This window comes from Sturnus vulgaris, chromosome 25 (genome assembly GCF_052056855.1).
Source record: "Sturnus vulgaris isolate bStuVul1 chromosome 25, bStuVul1.hap1, whole genome shotgun sequence".
In the NCBI taxonomy this organism is placed as follows: Eukaryota; Metazoa; Chordata; class Aves; order Passeriformes; family Sturnidae; genus Sturnus; species Sturnus vulgaris.
In genome coordinates, this window is record NC_142267.1 from 7,515,436 (window position 1) to 7,531,750 (window position 16,315).

At 59.5% G+C, this 16,315-nt stretch overlaps 2 protein-coding genes across 6 annotated transcripts; one reads left to right on the plus strand and one right to left on the minus strand.

Moving 5' to 3' along the window:
- The first annotated feature begins 585 nt into the window (after positions 1 to 585).
- ALPL (alkaline phosphatase, biomineralization associated) lies at positions 586 to 8,583 on the plus strand. Of its 3 annotated transcripts, none has more exons than XM_014888410.2 (12): positions 586 to 791; positions 1,928 to 2,019; positions 2,093 to 2,212; positions 3,196 to 3,311; positions 3,891 to 4,065; positions 4,152 to 4,327; positions 5,642 to 5,785; positions 5,938 to 6,007; positions 6,641 to 6,775; positions 7,403 to 7,594; positions 7,690 to 7,809; positions 7,908 to 8,583. In XM_014888410.2, the coding sequence occupies exons 2-12, from the start codon at positions 1,962 to 1,964 to the stop codon at positions 8,159 to 8,161; spliced, it is 1,560 nt and encodes a 519-aa protein (XP_014743896.1). In that variant the 5' UTR covers positions 586 to 791; positions 1,928 to 1,961; the 3' UTR covers positions 8,162 to 8,583. The 3 variants fall into 3 exon arrangements, with proteins under 3 accessions (XP_014743896.1, XP_088035026.1, XP_088035027.1); XM_088178900.1 differs by having other exon boundaries at positions 611 to 764; XM_088178901.1 differs by lacking the exon at positions 586 to 791 and adding an exon at positions 858 to 989.
- A 1,343-nt stretch (positions 8,584 to 9,926) lies between these two features.
- Positions 9,927 to 16,315, minus strand: RAP1GAP (RAP1 GTPase activating protein). 3 transcript variants are annotated; one of them, XM_088178890.1, is made up of 21 exons: positions 16,253 to 16,314; positions 16,123 to 16,165; positions 15,973 to 16,011; positions 15,684 to 15,869; positions 14,898 to 14,992; positions 14,743 to 14,821; positions 14,605 to 14,658; positions 14,445 to 14,528; positions 14,265 to 14,365; positions 14,056 to 14,185; positions 13,439 to 13,594; positions 13,292 to 13,363; positions 13,129 to 13,215; positions 12,575 to 12,712; positions 12,013 to 12,081; positions 11,831 to 11,940; positions 11,677 to 11,748; positions 10,790 to 10,883; positions 10,614 to 10,695; positions 10,463 to 10,530; positions 9,927 to 10,382 (listed from the first exon to the last, which is right to left on the minus strand). In XM_088178890.1, exons 2-21 carry the CDS (start codon positions 16,159 to 16,161, stop codon positions 10,374 to 10,376), a joined length of 1,764 nt encoding a protein of 587 aa, XP_088035016.1. In that variant the 5' UTR covers positions 16,162 to 16,165; positions 16,253 to 16,314; the 3' UTR covers positions 9,927 to 10,373. The 3 variants fall into 3 exon arrangements, with proteins under 3 accessions (XP_088035016.1, XP_088035014.1, XP_088035015.1); XM_088178888.1 differs by having other exon boundaries at positions 11,831 to 12,081; positions 16,253 to 16,315; XM_088178889.1 differs by lacking the exon at positions 10,790 to 10,883 and having other exon boundaries at positions 11,831 to 12,081; positions 16,253 to 16,310.

Sequence of the window (16,315 nt, forward strand, 5' to 3'; positions counted from 1 at the left end):
GGGGAAAAGGTTCCCAAGGAATTTGGAGGGTCCGCAAGGGGCTGTGCCCGTCCCCTGGCATCGCGGTGGTGTTGGCGCTCCCTTGGTTGCACTCCGAGGCTCCCGGGGAGCGGATTTTCGGACTGAGAATGCCATCTTCTGAGAAGCCACGGGCGGCTTCGCGGGTCACGGAGTCCCCCGGGTCCCCACCATGGGGAAATGGACGCAGGGCTGGGAGTCACACACACACATACACCCCTCGCCCTCGTCACCAAGCCGTGTTTACAGTAGGACCTACAGCAACGCCGCGGGATCCCAGTATGGATCTCTGGTGGGCTGCTGCAGGAGCCCGTATGGGGAAACTGAGGCAGAGAGATCCCACTCATCTCCATCACCCCCACCCCAACCCCTCGCTGGTGCCGCTAGCACGGTTTGGGCGAAATAATGCAAAATCCGGCCAAACACACATCTACCCCTCCACGAAGCACCCCAAATTCCCACGCGGGAAGCGGGAAGTGGAGGAGGGTTACTCAGCACTTACAGCCAGGCTTGATGCACCCCAGTCCTCCCAGTATAACCCGGCAGAGGGCACCAGTAAGCCCAGTTTGTGGCCTTTTCTCCCCCCGCCCCCCCTCTTGCTGGCAGCAGGGGGAGGGTGGAGGAAGGGGAGGAGGAGGAGGAGGCGAAGGCCGGGTGCGGGGGGATTTAAGGGCTCGCGGTCCCCCCGGCCCGGTCTCCTCCCGCCACCCAGAGGGACGTGGGTGTCGGGATCCAAGTTAGTGAGGGTACGTGTGTGACAGCCCCCATCCCCGGTAAGGATCCCCTGGGGCCACCGCTGCCCTCCGGGGGAGGGAGGGTCTCCGGGGAGCGAGGGCTGAGGGGGCGTGCAGCGGAGGGGAGGTGCCACTGGGATGTTGAGCTGATGGGGACAGGAGAGTGCCACGGGGGCTCGGAGGTGCCATAGGGACACAGGAGTTTGGTGGAGACGTGGGTGTGCAACAGGGACATGGGTATGTGGTGGGGACACGGGGGTGTCATGGGGACGTGGACATGTGATGGGGACGTGGATGCGCAACAGGGACACACGCATGCAACGAGGACACGGATGTGGTAGGGACACGAGTGTGCAACAGGGACAGAGGCATGCAAGAGGGACTTGGGTGTGCAGCAGGGACATAGGCATGCAGTTGGGACACGGGTGTGCAGCAGGGACATAGACATGCAGTTGGGACACGGGTGTGCAGCAGGGACATAGACATGCAGTTGGGACACGGGTATGCAGCAGGGACGTGAGCATATAGTGGGCACACAGACATGGGATGGGAACACGGACGTGCAGCAAGGACATGGATGTGTGATGGGACGTGGTCATGTGGGGATGTGGGTGCGCAGCAGGGACAGACATGTAACCGGGATACAGGTGTGGGATGGGGACATAATGGGAACAGGCTGGGGATGGGGACAGGGGTGTGTGATGGGGACATGGGGGTAGGTTAGGGACATGGGCACACACAGGAGACGTGGTGGAGACGCGGGTGTGTGATGGGATTGCAGACGTGCAGTGGAGCCATGGGCATGGGATGAGAACACAGACATGACAGGGACACATGATGGGGGACACACGAGAGGTACACAAGCACACGATGGGGACATGGGCATGGAAGGGGAGCACACGTGATGGGAACATGGCCATGTGATGAGGATCTCACTGTGCCGCAGGGGCCGTGCCGGCCCCGGTGACAGTGAGGTGACGCCTCATGGGACTGATGGCCAGGGGAGGCGGACGGGGAATGGGGGAAAGGTAATGGGGTTGGCATGTCCCCAGTGGGGGGTCACATCGGTGACAGTGCAGGGAGGGGACATTTCTTTCCATCTTCACTTGGCTGACTCTGGGGCAAAGGTCTCGGTGGGGAAACTGAGGCACGAGCAGGTGCCACCCACCCTGCAGCTCTCTTCTGGCAGCACCCGCTCAGCACCGCAAAATGAAGGGTCTGTTCGTCCTCCTCCTCACCCAGCTCTGCTCGGCATCGCTGGTCCCAGGTAGGTGAGGTTTGGAAGGGCAGCACCCCAAAAGTGGGTGCTGTTGGGTGCTATGAGCCCGGTTCCCCTGCAGAGAGGGAGAAGGACCCTGAGTACTGGCGGCGGCAGGCACAGGAGACCCTGCGGAACGCGCTGCGGCTCCAGCGCCTCAACCAGAATGTGGCCAAGAACCTCATCCTCTTCCTGGGGGACGGTGAGATGGGAGGGGAGCATCCACTCCGGAGCGGGGACCGCGGGGCTGGGGGTACGGGGGGGTTATGAAGTGGGTGCAATAAAGTGGTTGCTGTGATAAGCTGAGGCTTTGATACATCGGGTGTTGTGAAAAAATAGGTGCTATGGTGAGTTGTGTTCTGGGATAAACTGAGTGCTGGGGTAAACTGGATTTGCAAAAAGATCTGTGCGGGAGTGAACTGGGTGCTGCAATGAACTGGATTTATAAAAAAACCGGGTGCTACGGTAAAATGAGTTTACAATAAACTGGGTGCTGGATAAACTGGATTTGCAAAAAATATTGGTTGCTGCAATCAGTTTGGTTTGCATTAAGTTGGGTGCTGGGGTAAACTGGGTGCTGGTATGAACTGGATTTAGAGTAAATTAAGTGCTGCAATAAATTTGGTTTGCAATGAAATTTGGTACCGGGACAAACGGGGTTGCAATGAATTGGGTGCTGGCATAAACTCGGTGCTGCAATGAACTGGGATCGCAGTAAACCTGGTGCAGGGATAAACTGGATTGGCAAAGAATTGGGTGTTCAGGTAAATTGGTTTTGCCATAATTTGAATGCTGGGATAAACTGGGATTGCAATAAAGTGGGTGCTGGGATAAATTTGGTTTGCAAAAAAAAAAAAAAAAAAAAAAAGAGTGCTGGGATAAACTGTGTGCTGAAATGAATTAGATTTACAAAAAGTAGGGTGTTGCAATAAACTGGGTTCTGTGATAAACTATCTTTGCAATGAAAAGTGGCTGCTGGGATAAACTGGGAGTTGGGATAAATTGGCTGCACAATAAACTGGGCTTGCAAAAAATTGGTTGCTATGATAAAGTGAGCGATGGGATAAACAGGTCCGTGAGCTAAACTGGGTCTGTAGTAACCTGAGAGGAGCGGGGTTTGCGTGGAGCGGGTTGTGCTGCCCGGTGCCGCCGGGCTGTCCGTGCGCGGCTGACGCTGTCCCGCAGGAATGGGCGTCTCCACGGTCACGGCCGCCCGCATCCTCAAAGGGCAGCTACAGCACGGGCAGGGCGAGGAGAGCCTGCTGGAGATGGACAAGTTCCCCTTCGTGGCCCTGGCCAAGGTGAGCCCCCCGGGGACACGACACCCACCGCAAGGTCACGGGCGGGCGGTATCGACCGAGCCGAAATTAGGTCAGGGGCGGGCGAAGGGAGCTGGCTCTGGTACCCGCTGGCTGTGCCAGAGGCCGGCCGTGGGAACGGGGAGGGGGGCAGGAGGAGCCCGCCGGCTGCGGGACGCCACGGGACCCCTCCCGATTCTCCTGAGGTCATTTTGCTGAACAAAGCATTTTAAAATAATAATTAAATTTGAAGTCAGCCGCCACCTCCGTTCACCCCATGAGGATGCCCGTGGCAGTGGCTTCTATCTCCCTGCCAAAAGATGGAGGGACTGAAAAAAGACTAAAAGCAGCAAAATGCAGGGAGGGGCAAATGTGCCGCCACGGTGGAGGGAGCAGTGGGTGAAATGGGGGGCAAAGGGCAAAAGAGAGCGGACATAGGTAGGATGGGGATCTGGTGCAGCCAAACAGCACAGGAAGGGAAGCCCCAGGGTGGGAATGATGGTGCTGTCAGTGGTACTGGTGGTGATGGAGAGGATGATGGTGGTCATAACTATGGTGGTTTATCCATCTCCCGCCTTCCAGACCTACAACACCAATGCCCAGGTGCCCGACAGCGCGGGCACAGCCACCGCCTACCTCTGCGGTGTCAAAGCCAACGAGGGGACACTGGGCGTCAGTGCCGGTGTCACCCGGGACCGCTGCAACACCACCAAGGGCCAGGAGGTGACCTCCATCCTCCACTGGGCCAAGGAGGCAGGTGAGGTACTGAGGGACTCCCGGCAGGAGGTCAAGCGAGCTGTTTTGGGGGTGTTCTCACCATTGTCCCCTGAACTGGTGGTGCAGGCAAGGCCGTGGGCATCGTGACCACCACACGTGTGACCCACGCCACACCCAGCGCTGCCTATGCCCACTCTGCCAACCGTGACTGGTACTCGGATGGAGAGATGCCCCCGGACGCCCTGGAGGGTGGCTGCAAGGACATTGCCCGGCAGCTGGTGGAGAACATCCCTGAGATTGAGGTAGGGATGAGGACACCAGGAATGTGCCTTAGAGTCAGTGAGGATGGGACCAGGACAGCCTGGGTTGGGGATTGGAGCCACCCAAGGGTGGGGACAAGGCTGTGGATAGATGTGTGACCAAGACCACAAACTGTTGAAGAGCCAGGACTCCCAGGAGATGCTGGGCTAGAACCACCAAGGGGTGCAGGGTCAGGACTGTGAATGTGTACAAATGTACACACCCCTGCAAATGTGAGACTGAGACCACCCATGGGTGCAGGAGCAGGATTGTAGGTAGATATGGAGCCAGGACCACCAATGCATGCAGAGTTGGGACCCCGATGCAATGGTGGACTGGGACCACCCATGGGTGCAGAACCAGAACCACCCAATGGTGCAGAGTCAGAGCCCCAGCAGTTGGGGGATCAGGACCACCCAAGGGTACAGAGTTGGGACCCTCATCAAATACGGTACCACCATGAGTGGGGTACCAGCACTTTCAGGTGGGCATGGGACCAGGACACTCAAACACAGATCTGGGATCACAAACACCTGTAGGACCAAGCCCCAGACCCACAAATCCATCTTAACCTCCTCCCTTCCCATACTTCCCAGACTCAAAACTCTCCCCTTTCCCCCCAAGTTTTGCTCCTTGCTGTGGATTTATGCAGAAATTCAGCACTGTAAATAAATCTTCTTCTGTCCTTCAAAATAGCCCCAAAGCAAAACATCCCAGCCTGTTATTTAGCTCTTTAATAGCCTCTTTTGCTGTTTTTTTTTTCCTTTAATATAATTTTAACTCTGTCCCAGGCTGGAAATAATTATATAGCGGGGAAAAGTCTTTTTTTTCCCTTTTTTTTTGTTAATAATTTTGGCATTGGTGTTTTGCAGCTTCATAATTCACCTTCTACGCAGAGAAAGGGGGAAAAATACAAAAAAAACATAAAATCTCTGCTAGGTTATAAATAACACAGGCCAAATAAATCAGGCTCCAAAGCAAACAGGGAGAGCCGCGGGATGGGGCTCCATCCCAGCGGGTTCATGTGGGGATCCCGATGTGGAGCATCCTTCCCACAGATGGGGAAAAAAAATTCAAAAAGAAAACTCCCTGCTGGAAATGGTTATTTTTGTCCTGTGTTTTAATTAATAGGAGGAGATTCAGGGTTATTTTGAGCGAGGTGAAATTCTTCGGGTGTTTTTGCCCACAACACCAGGGCTTTCCTGGACATCCTGCTCTGCCCCTTCAGGGTCTTCCCTCATTAAACCCCGGCTGGAGGGGGAAATTTAAAATAATTTTAAATTATTTAAAACTACATTTCCTCCCCTCTTTTGCAGGTGATCCTGGGTGGAGGGCGGAAATATATGTACCCCAAAAATGTCAGTGATGTGGAATATCCCCACGAGGAGAAGCATCGGGGCACCCGCCTGGACGGCAGGAACCTCGTCCAGGCATGGCAGGAGGCCAAGCCCCGCGGCAAGGTGACAGGGACTCTCTGGGGGTGGGTGTACACACACATCTCCCTACTGTAACCCTACAGAGCCATTCCTGGGGGATGCAATATTCGGGGGGCGGCGTCTGCGGGGATGGCAGAGGCAATGGAGAGGTGACAATTCCTGTCCCCTGTCCCCAGGTTGCTGAGTACGTGTGGCACCGGCGAGGGCTGCTGGCGCTCAACCTCAGCCGTGTTGACTTTCTGCTGGGTGAGTCCCTGCACACAAGGGTGCCCTGGCATCATCTGGGTGCTTTAGGGGGACCTCTGTCCTGTCCTGTGGTGCTGGGGCAGCTGCAGTGGCCGGTTATCCTCCCAGGGGTGCTGCTGCCCCCAGGGGATGGTGGTACCTGTCCTGGATATGCTGGTAGCCCCCAAAGATAGTTCTATTTCTGTGGGGATGCTGGTGCCGCCCCCAACAGATCCTGTTACCTCCCTTGGAATGCTGGTACCCCTAAGGGATGCTGTTACACTCCAAGGGTGGTGCTACTGCTGCCTCCAGGGATGCTCCCCAAAAGCTGCGATTTCCCTGGAAATGCTGGTGCACCACCCTGGGTTTGCTGGTGTGCTCTCAAGGATGCTGCTACTCCCACCCTGGGACACATCTCCCTCCTAGGGATGCAGTTCTTTTGTCAGCATTGAAATTCCTATCCCATCTGGAATGTGGAATCCAGCCAGGCAGGAGGAAGGAAGGGCAGGGATTTTACCCCGGCTTCTATCTAATCTTCCTGGATCCAGTGGTGTGTGAAACACTTGAGTCGAGTCAGCACGAGGAGGAGGATTTGCCCCCCCGCTGTTTCTTTCGGTGGGGAAAGGATGTCTCCAGCAGTGTCCCTGTCTCCAGGCCTCTTCGAGCCAGGGGACATGGTGTACGAGCTGGACAGGAACAACGATACAGATCCATCCCTCAGCGAGATGGTGTCTGTGGCCATCAGGATGCTCCAGAAAAATCCCCGAGGGTTCTTCCTCCTGGTTGAAGGTGGGGAATTCATGAGGATGCAAAAAGGGGGGATAAAAGGGGGCAATGGGAGTGCAAAAAGGGGGGGATTCGATAAAAATAAGGGTGCAAAAGGAGAATAAAGGGGGTGATGTACAAAAAGGGGAGGATAAAAGGGGTGATGGGGTGCAAAAAGGTGGGGAATTGGATAAAGGGGAGGTACAAAAAGTGAGCACTGGAAGGTGCAAAAAGATGATAAAGGGAGTGATGGAAGAACAAAAATGAGGATTAAGGGTGATGGTGCAAAAAGGGACGATAATGGGGAGATGGGAGTGCAAAAAAAGGGGATGACAGGTAGGAAGGATAAAGGGTGGTGGGGTGTACACAAATGACAGATAAAGGGGATATGGGGGACACAAAAAGAGGGGTAACTGGCAATGAAGGTGCAAAAAGGAGGGATAAAAGGGGTGAAGGGGAAGTGCTGAAATGGATAAAGGGTAGGGGGATGAAAAGGAGGAATAAAGGGGCTGATGGGGATGCAAAAGGGAGGATATGGGATGTAAAAAGGGGGGATAAATGGGGTGATGGGGTTTGCAGAAAGAGAATAAAAGGGGGGTGGTGCAAGGCTGGGAAGAGGAGGGCAATGCCGAGCGATGCCGGGTTCCGCAGGTGGCCGCATCGACCACGGGCACCACGAGGGGAAGGCAAAGCAGGCGCTGCACGAGGCGGTGGAGCTGGACAGGGCCATCGGGCTGGCCACGCGCCTCACGTCCACTCAGGACACGCTCAGCGTCGTCACTGCCGACCACTCGCACGTCTTCACCTTTGGTGGCTACACCCCCCGTGGGAACCCCATCTTTGGTGAGCCCTGCCTGGCCACCGTGCCAGAGACTGCATGGGGACAGCCTGGGGACACCGGGGGAGATTCCATCCTGGTGACTGTGCCACACTGCCAGGTCTGGCCCCGATGCAGAGCGACGTGGACCGCAAACCCTTCACCTCCATCCTGTATGGCAACGGCCCCGGGTATAAAATTGTGGCAGGAGAGAGAGAAAACGTCTCTGCCGTGGATTTCGGTCAGTATGTTTTGGTCCAAAACCCCTTAAAATCATCTCAGGTTGGCTAAAAGGAGCTGGGTTCTTAAATGATTCTCACTTCTGCTGTTTTCCCCCAGCACACGCCGACTACCAGGCACAGTCGGCCGTGCCACTGCGGCAGGAGACCCATGGCGGTGAGGACGTGGCAGTGTTCGCTCGCGGACCCATGGCACACCTGCTGCATGGGGTCCACGAGCAGAACTACATCCCCCATGCCATGGCTTACGCCGCCTGCATCGGCTCCAACCGAGGCCACTGCAATGCTGCCGCCAGTCCTGCCACTCCCCTGCTCCTGCCCTTCCTCAGCCTCCTCCTCCTCCTCCTCTGCTAAAGTGCCTCTTGCAAATCACTGAGGGGGATTTATTTTTAATTCTTCCCCCCTTTTTATTTTTTTTGTGGACAGCAGCGCCCGGGAAAGAGGAGAGAGAGAACAGAGAGACTCAGCGGAGCAAAAGCAGCCGCCGGTGGTTTGGTGTTGGGAGCTGCCTCTGTAAATACATGGTTCCTTCCCTATAATTAGCAGCGTTCCCTGGCCTATCCCAAACCCACCACGGGATTTGGGATGGCAGCCGGAGCCTCGGTGGATGAAACCCCCTCTTTGAGCAAAATGCAATGGGGCTGGGTCCCAAAATGCCTCTGCGGTCCCTTGTCTGAGGACTGACCCTGGTGCCCAACTCGTCACATGTGTGGGGAGCCAGAGATCACACGAAGATGGGAAAAAAAATTAACTCATCGGGTTAATTTGTCCCTAAACTTGGGTTTTGTTGTCTCGTCAGTGATTTATTTTGCTTTAAAATTCTTCGGGTTAAAGCAATTTGCTGCCCCGAGAGGGACTTGGGAGGGGTTCGGGCTGGGATTGTGGAAGAGGGGGGTAAAGGCAGGAAAGCGGGATATAAGGGGTGGGATGTCCTGGGACACACCCCCTTCATTAGGGTGAAGTAATTAAGGGGGTAATTAGTGGGTGGAAAGGGCTTGTGCAGCTGCAAGGGAACTGGGAGCGTGAGGGGTGGCCAGGGAGAGCGACCCTGTGTGTGCAAAGGGTGCTGGGAGTGGGCAAATGTCACAGTGCTTGTGCCAATGTCACCGTGCAAGTGGGTACAGTGCCTTGCACATGCAAATGTCACTGTGCCAGTGTCACCGTGCACTTGCAGACACTGCCTGAGCTGAGAAAAAGGTACCTTGAGTGTGCAAATGTCACCTGCACATGCAAATGTCACTGAGATGTCACGATGTGTTGTGCCTTGCATGTGCAGATGTCACTGTGCTTGAATTCCGCCTTCCATGTCCAAAAGCCACCGTGCACGTGTGACTGTCGCCGTGAGTAACGGTGCAGTGAAAACGTAAAATGCAAACATGTTCAAGGTCACTGTGCTGGTACAAATTACCCCTGGCACGTGCAGAAATCCCTGTGCACACCTGAAAGCCCCACGGTGTCCATGAGTTCCTGTGCTTGTGCAAATGGCTGGGAAAACACTGCCCAATCCACCAGGTTCCTCCAAAACCCTCCTGAGCCCCCTCCCTCATTTTTTATTCATTCACCAGTTTTATAACTAAAAATCCAGTTCCTCATTAACCAGGATCCTCCGGAGCTGGTGCAGGCGGTGACCCCGGCAGGGCTGGATTTGGGGGGGCTCTGCCCCCCACTTTGCCCGGTACCCTTTGCTCCCTCCCCTCAGTAGACCGAGGTTGCTGGCACTTCCCAGAACTTGGGCAGCCCCGAGCTATGTTTAACCACTCCCGGGGTGCCGCGTGGTTTTTGGGGGGTCAGGGGGTGGGAACTACTTTCCCTTGGCTGGGGGGACTGGCAGGACGCCAGTGGCCACCGGGGCCGTGGCCAAATGCCGCTCCTGACGTCGGGCTGACCAGCAGAGCTGAAAGAAGCACTTTTATGGAGGAGGTGAGGGCATCGCCTGCCATATTTTGGGGTACTCACAGCACCCCAAAAATAGGGACCATCAAAGAAAGGCTTTGCTCGGCCTGGATGCTGTGAAACCCCAACATTTGGCTAAATGACCCCCCAAATTAGTGTTTTTACATTCCCCACTGATATTTGGGGTTTTGGGGACCCACAAACTATTGGAGACGCACCCCCACTGTAGCGATAAATAAACTTTTATTTTATACAGGACTCATGGGAAACACAAGCACAGTTTGGGAGGGCGTGAAAAAATATTCCTCCCCCATCCCCCAATTCCAGCCTCCGGCCCATTCTGGAACTTTTTTCCCCTTAAAATAAAGGGGGGGAGGTGGAGCTCCACTTTGGGGTTACCCTGGATTTGAGTCCCCTCTTTTTTGGGGGAGAGGGGATGATGCTGGGGTTGGACCCACTCTTCATTTTGGCAGAGGGGGGCTCCTTTGTGGTGCATCACCCCCTCACCCAAGGGGGGTTTGGGCTGACAGAGATTGTCTGGAGGGGGAAACATCCCAATTTTTTGGGGGAGTCCCCCCAAATCCTGCACCGGGGACAATGGCTTCAGCTCCTGGCACGGGGGTGGCACACAGAGGGGGTGAAGCGGTGACACCCCCACGGGTGAGGGGGGTGACTATGAACCCTGCGGGAGGAACATCAGTGGGGGCACTCCAGTGTGGGCACCCCTATACTGCACTGGTGGAGGGGGGCAAACAGCCTCACCGGATTATGGGGGGGCTGCTCCAGCTGGATTTTGATCTCAGGACAGGGTGGGTCAGGCGGGCGGCAGCCTGGGAGAAAGGAAGGAGGGGCCATCAGCAGCCCGAGGGCTTCCCCAGCCCCGTGGCGCCCCGACCTGGGGGTACTGGGCTACCTGGGGGGGTCTCGGGGGGGTCATCCGTCCAGGGGGTGTCAGTGAAGGCGTCGCGGTGGCTCCCCGAGGGCGAGCGGCTCTCCTGAGGGGGCGAGAGAGGGAGTCACAGGGGTGCTGCCCACCCCAGACTGCCCCCGCCGGATACCGCCCGGACCCTCCGGCCGGGCTCCCCGTACCCGTCCCGGCTCGCCGGGCTCCTCCGCGGCGCTGCCGAAGCTGCTGGCGCTGGAGGAGGAGTGGGAGAAATCCGGCGGCTCCGGCTTCTCGGCCCTGCCAGGGACAGTCCCCAAAGCCAGGGACAGTCCCCAAGGCCACAACAGGCTGGCACCGCGCCTCGTGGCCACCACCGTGGCCCGCTGCAATGCTGCGCTGGTCCCGGGACACCCTGTCCCCACACCACCCCGTCCAGGACACTGGATCCTCATGTCACCCTATCCCTGGCATGTCCCATCCCCATGCCACCCTGTCCCCCTCCCATCCCTGGGAGGTCCCAGTTTCCATGTCTCATGTTATCATACCAACCTGTCTCCACGCCATGTGTCCCTGTGCCACCCACCTTCATGCCAACCTCCATCCAAGCCACCCAAATGCCACTCTACAGCCCCCTTCCACCTTCTCCCTGGGACATACAGACCCTGTGCCACTCAGCCCCTGGGCGAACCTGTCCCTGGACACCCTGTCTCTCTGGTGTCTCATCCCCATGCTGCCCTGTGCCAGCCATTCTGGGGCCACCTTGTCTCGGTGTCATCTCATCCTTGTGCCACCTCACCCCGAGGTCACCTAGCCCATTGCATTCCTTTGCTATCCCATCTCTCCAGTCCCTGTATCATCTTCACATCACCCTGTCCCAGTGCCACCCCATTGTGGTGTCACCCTGTCCTTGAGCTGCACCATCCCAGTGTCACTCTGTCCCCGTGTCACCTCATCTTGGAGTCACCCCATACCGGTGCCACCCTGTCCCCTTGCCACGCCATCCCAGTGCCTTCCAGTCTCCACCCCCCTGCCACCCCACTCCAGTGCCCTCCTGCCCCCGTGTCCCCGATCCTGGTGGCAGCTGCGGGACCTGTCGGGGTTCCGGCGGCTCTCGGGGGAGCTGTGTGTGGAGCTGGAGCCGTCGGCGGCTGCGGGAACGTCCCTGCGGGGAGGTGACGGCAGTGAGGTGACAGCGGGAAGTGATAGCGGGAGGGGACAGCGGTGGTGCCGGTACCGGCGCTCACCTGCCGGCCGGTGCCTCCTGGATGCTCTCAATGCCGATGGCGCTGGAGCGGCGGGAGCCGAGGGGGCCGGGCCGCCGCCTCGACGGGCTCTTCCCGGGCACCAGCAGCGCCTGCGGGGCGCCGTTAACCGGGGATACACCGGGGACCAGGGGGACATCGAGAGGGGAGAGCGAGGTACCCACCTCTTCCACCGAGCCCAGCCCGATGGCGCTGCCGCGGCGTCCCCGGCGGCTCCCGGGCACCAGCAGCGACTGAGGGCGGCAGCGGGTCACCGACCGGGACCACAGGGAGGGGGGAAGCGGGCACCGGGAGGGAAGCGGGCACCGGGGAGATCGAGCCCCGGGGCGGAGCCAAGGTGAGGCGGGAGGGGCTTGTGGTAGGGGGCGGGGCTTAACACGCGGAGCGCTGTCCGCGGCTCAGGCGGGGCTTATGCTGACGAGGGGGCGTGGCTCCAGGGGCGCGGTTTGTCGAGAAAAGGGCGGGGCCCCGGCCCGGGACTGATCCGTGAGGGGGCGGAGCCTGGGCAGAACGGCTGCGCGTGCTGGGGCGGGGCCAAGGCCCGGGGACGCGGCTATAACAAAGGGGCGTGGTCGATGCAGAGGGGGCGTGTCCTGGGCGGGCACTCACGGGCGGTCCCGGGGTGGGGAGCCGGGAAGGGGACGCAGGCCCGCAGGCCTCAGTGCAGGGCTGAGCCCGCAGTGGTACGTGCGGAGGAGTGGGGAGTGCGGGACCCCCGCGCCCCACCTTGAAGGACTCGAAGAAACCCGGGGCGGCGCCGCCGTTGTCGGGGCGCTCGTCGTCGGGGCCGAGCCCCAGCATGGCCTGGCTGCGCGCCTGCAGCTCCTCGTGCAGCGTCTCCAGCAGCGCCGCCCGCGTCCGCTCCTGCGCACCAGCCCCGCCCTGCTGCGCCCACGCGAGACACCGAGCCCCGCACCGATCCCCGCCCTGCTGCACCCACGCGACACCGCCCACAACACCCCGCAGCCCTGCACCGCACCTCTGCCACGCACTCCCTGCCCATCCCACACCACACGGCGCCTTCCCTCGCAACGCCCTCCCGCGCTGCTGCCGCCCCACCTGAAACCACCCCACGACAGCCTCGACCGCGGGCACCACCCACCTGCCCAGCCCCTGCCCACCCACCCACGCGCTGCCCCCACGCTGTGTACTGCTCCCACAGTGGGTACGGCACCCGCGGCACCCGCGTCCACAGCCCCGTGTCGTGCCCCACGGCTTGTCCAGGCCCTCTGGGTGCCCCCCAGCGCCCCGTGCCCGCCCCGCACCCGCCGTGCCCGCACCTCCAGCTTGGCGAACTTCTCGGCGCGGTAGCAGGCGTACTCCGCGTTGATGAGCTTCGTCAGCAGGAACTCCTGGAACTCGGGGCCCTGCGGGGTGGAGACGGCCCTGGATGGGTGCCCGGGTGTCCCCACGGACTCCCTAGCGGCACCCACGGGTGCTCACCTTCCTGAAGACGGCGGGGTCGGGCAGCGGCGGGCCGAAGAAGGGCACATCGTCCCGGGCGGTGACGGAGACCTGTGGCGGGTGGGGGGTGATGGAACACCCCGCGGGCCCCCATGAGGACGGGGACACTGAGGCACGGGAGGGTACCTTGTAGAGGGTGCCCTGGGTGCCGCCCTGCTCCAGCTGCACCACCACGAAGGCGTGGAGGAAGTTGGAGGCGATCATGTCGGGGACGAACGGTGTGTTCTCGTCCTGGAAGACGATGGCCACGATGTCGTTGCCGATGTGACGCTTCCGCTGCAGCTGTGGGGACAGATGGGATGCAGAGGGACACGGGGGGACATAGGGGTGGGGAGGACAAAGCAGGACACCAGGGTCAGAGGGTTGTCACACCAGCAGCATCAAAAGGAATTAAAGCCCCTGTGCCCCATAGATGCACTGCAGAACCCATGGGTGCCTTACCAGCCCTCTGCATCCCAAAGATATTTCCCCACACCCATGAGGGCCCTGCCACCTCCTGGGCCACACACATGCCCACCACCACCCATGGGTGACCCACGAGTCTCCTCCATTCCATGAGACATCCCCAAAGCCCCAAGAACCCTTCCACCCCATAGAAGTGCCCCAGGACCACCTCCAATCCCCTGCTCTCAAGCACCAAAGTATCCCCCTCTCTTCTCCCTTCTTACATCCCCCCAGTACCCACGGGTGCCCCAGGAGCCCCTGCCCACTATAGACAGCCCCCAGCACCCATGGGTGCCCACCTGCTGGGCATCCCCCTCGGTGTAGGGCAGTTTGGTGGAGACGTGGAACATGATCTCCTTGTCACGGAAGTGGCAATAGACCGACTCGCTGCCTGTCTGACCATGGGTCACATCCAGCCCCCCTCGGAACCTGCGTGGGTGTGTTGGTGGGTGGGACAGGCACCCTGACCCTGTGGGCCCTTTCCCCTCCCCAGCATCCCTTCACGCACCCCTTGAAGTCCCGCAGCTGCACCCGCTGACCCAGGACGTCGAGGAATTCGGCGAAGGCGGGGCTCTCCTCCGTAGTTCCGAAAAGCTCCTCCTCGGAGGTCTGCAGTGGGGTGGGGATGGGTGCCAGCACGCACCCAGGGACTCCCCCCACCCTAAGGGCCATCTACCCCACCCCATACCTGCCCCAGTTTTTGGTAGATGACCCCAAATTTAAAGTGGTTGCTGAGCACGTGCTCGTCAAAGGCGAGGATGAGGCGGGATGCCTGCGGGGTGGGGAGGGGTCAGAAGTTGGCGAGGCACCATGGGTGCCCATGTGTCCCCTCCCTGCACCCCGTTCACCTTGGGATAGAGCACGGGGTAGAAGCGATCCACGTTGATGTCCTCGCACACCAGCTGTGGGAAGGACGGGTGTTGCCACGGGGGACTTGGGGCTGGGGGGCACCCATGGGTGCTGCTGGGAGGCGGGGTCACACCCACCTTGGCCATCTGCACCACGTTGGGGAACTCGGCCAGGCAGGAGATAGGCACCACATCATGTAGGGTGCGGGCACGGGTGCTGCGGAGCAAGGAAGGGGTCAGGGGGGCCCCCCGTTCCAGGCAGCTCCCATGGGTGCCTCCCACACCCCACTCACCGCAGCAGCAGGTGGAGGTGCTCCTGCTCATCGTACTTGAGGGAGAAGACAAGGTGTCCCAGTGCAGGGTCCAGGGAGTAGTAGTTGAAGTGCTCCTGTGGGAAGGATCCAAGCAGCCATGGCCAAGGGTGCTCATGCCGTGGGACACCCAAGTCCATGGGCCACCGTGTCTACGGGATACCCACACCCATAAGCACCCATCCCCATGGAGTACCTGTACCTACAGGTACCACCTATAGGGCACCTACACTCAGTGAGCCACACACCTCTTGGGGTATCCAGGTCCTATGGACACACAAACTTATGGAGCCCCCATGTCCCTGAAAACCTATGGAGTACCCATGTCCATGGGCACCCATGCCAGGGGTTCTCCTCCCCATGGAGACCCAGCACCCACCTCCTTGACCACCCACTCCATGGAGCACCCATGTCCACAAGCAGCCACGTGCCAAAGTGCCAGGGTTTACAAGGTCTCCATGTCCTTCCATTCCCATAGAGAATCCACCCCAAGCACCCTTGGCATAGGGCAGCCATGCCCAGGGATACCCACATCCATGGACACCCATGCCCATGAGCCATAGGGCTCCCATATCCATGGATACACACACCCACATCCATGAGCATCCGTGAACAGGAGCACCTTTGCCATGGGGCCCCATACCCATGGACACCACACCCACATCCATGAACACCCAAGATTACGTGGTCTCCATGCTCCTGCCCATCCATACCCATGGGATATCCCTCCCACTCCAGACCAACACCTGCAGCACCCCAGGGCCTCACCTTGCCCAGGAAGTGCTTGCGATAGATCTTGGCCGTGTGGTTGCCCTCCAGCTTTGCCCGGGTGCCAGGTACTGGCGTGGGAGGCGACTCAGGGGCCCCACTCAGCTGGTGGTTGGTGCCCTCAATCCAGTAACCCCCGAACTGCGGCAGGAGGATGAGGGGGAACGGCCCCTCCCGGCCCAGCACCTGCGCCCACAGCCGTGGTGGGTGTTTTGGGCACCCACCCACCAACGCACCCAGCCAGCCAGTGGCCCTCACAGCCGTCTCTGGAGAGGGGTAGGTGCTCTACCTCATGTACACTGGGGTAGGGGATGTAGTCCTCCTCCGTCTGCAAGACAACAGGGTGGTGACACTGGCACCCATGGGTGGTGGGATGGGTGATGCCCATGATGGGACCCCAGGGTGCTGGCTGCGTGCCCCTCACCCCAACAACACCTACCTTGAGTGGTGGGGGGATGACATGGCGCTGCTGGGCCATCCTGCTGCCCTGGGGAGAGAGGGACTGTGGGTGCCTGTCTCCCTGCCTTGGGGTGGGCATCCTTGGGTGGGAGGCATCCATGGGTGCTCACCTCGGAGTTGGGAGGTGCTGCTGGCTGGAGACGCGTCTAGGTGGTGTGAGGGGGTCCAGAGGG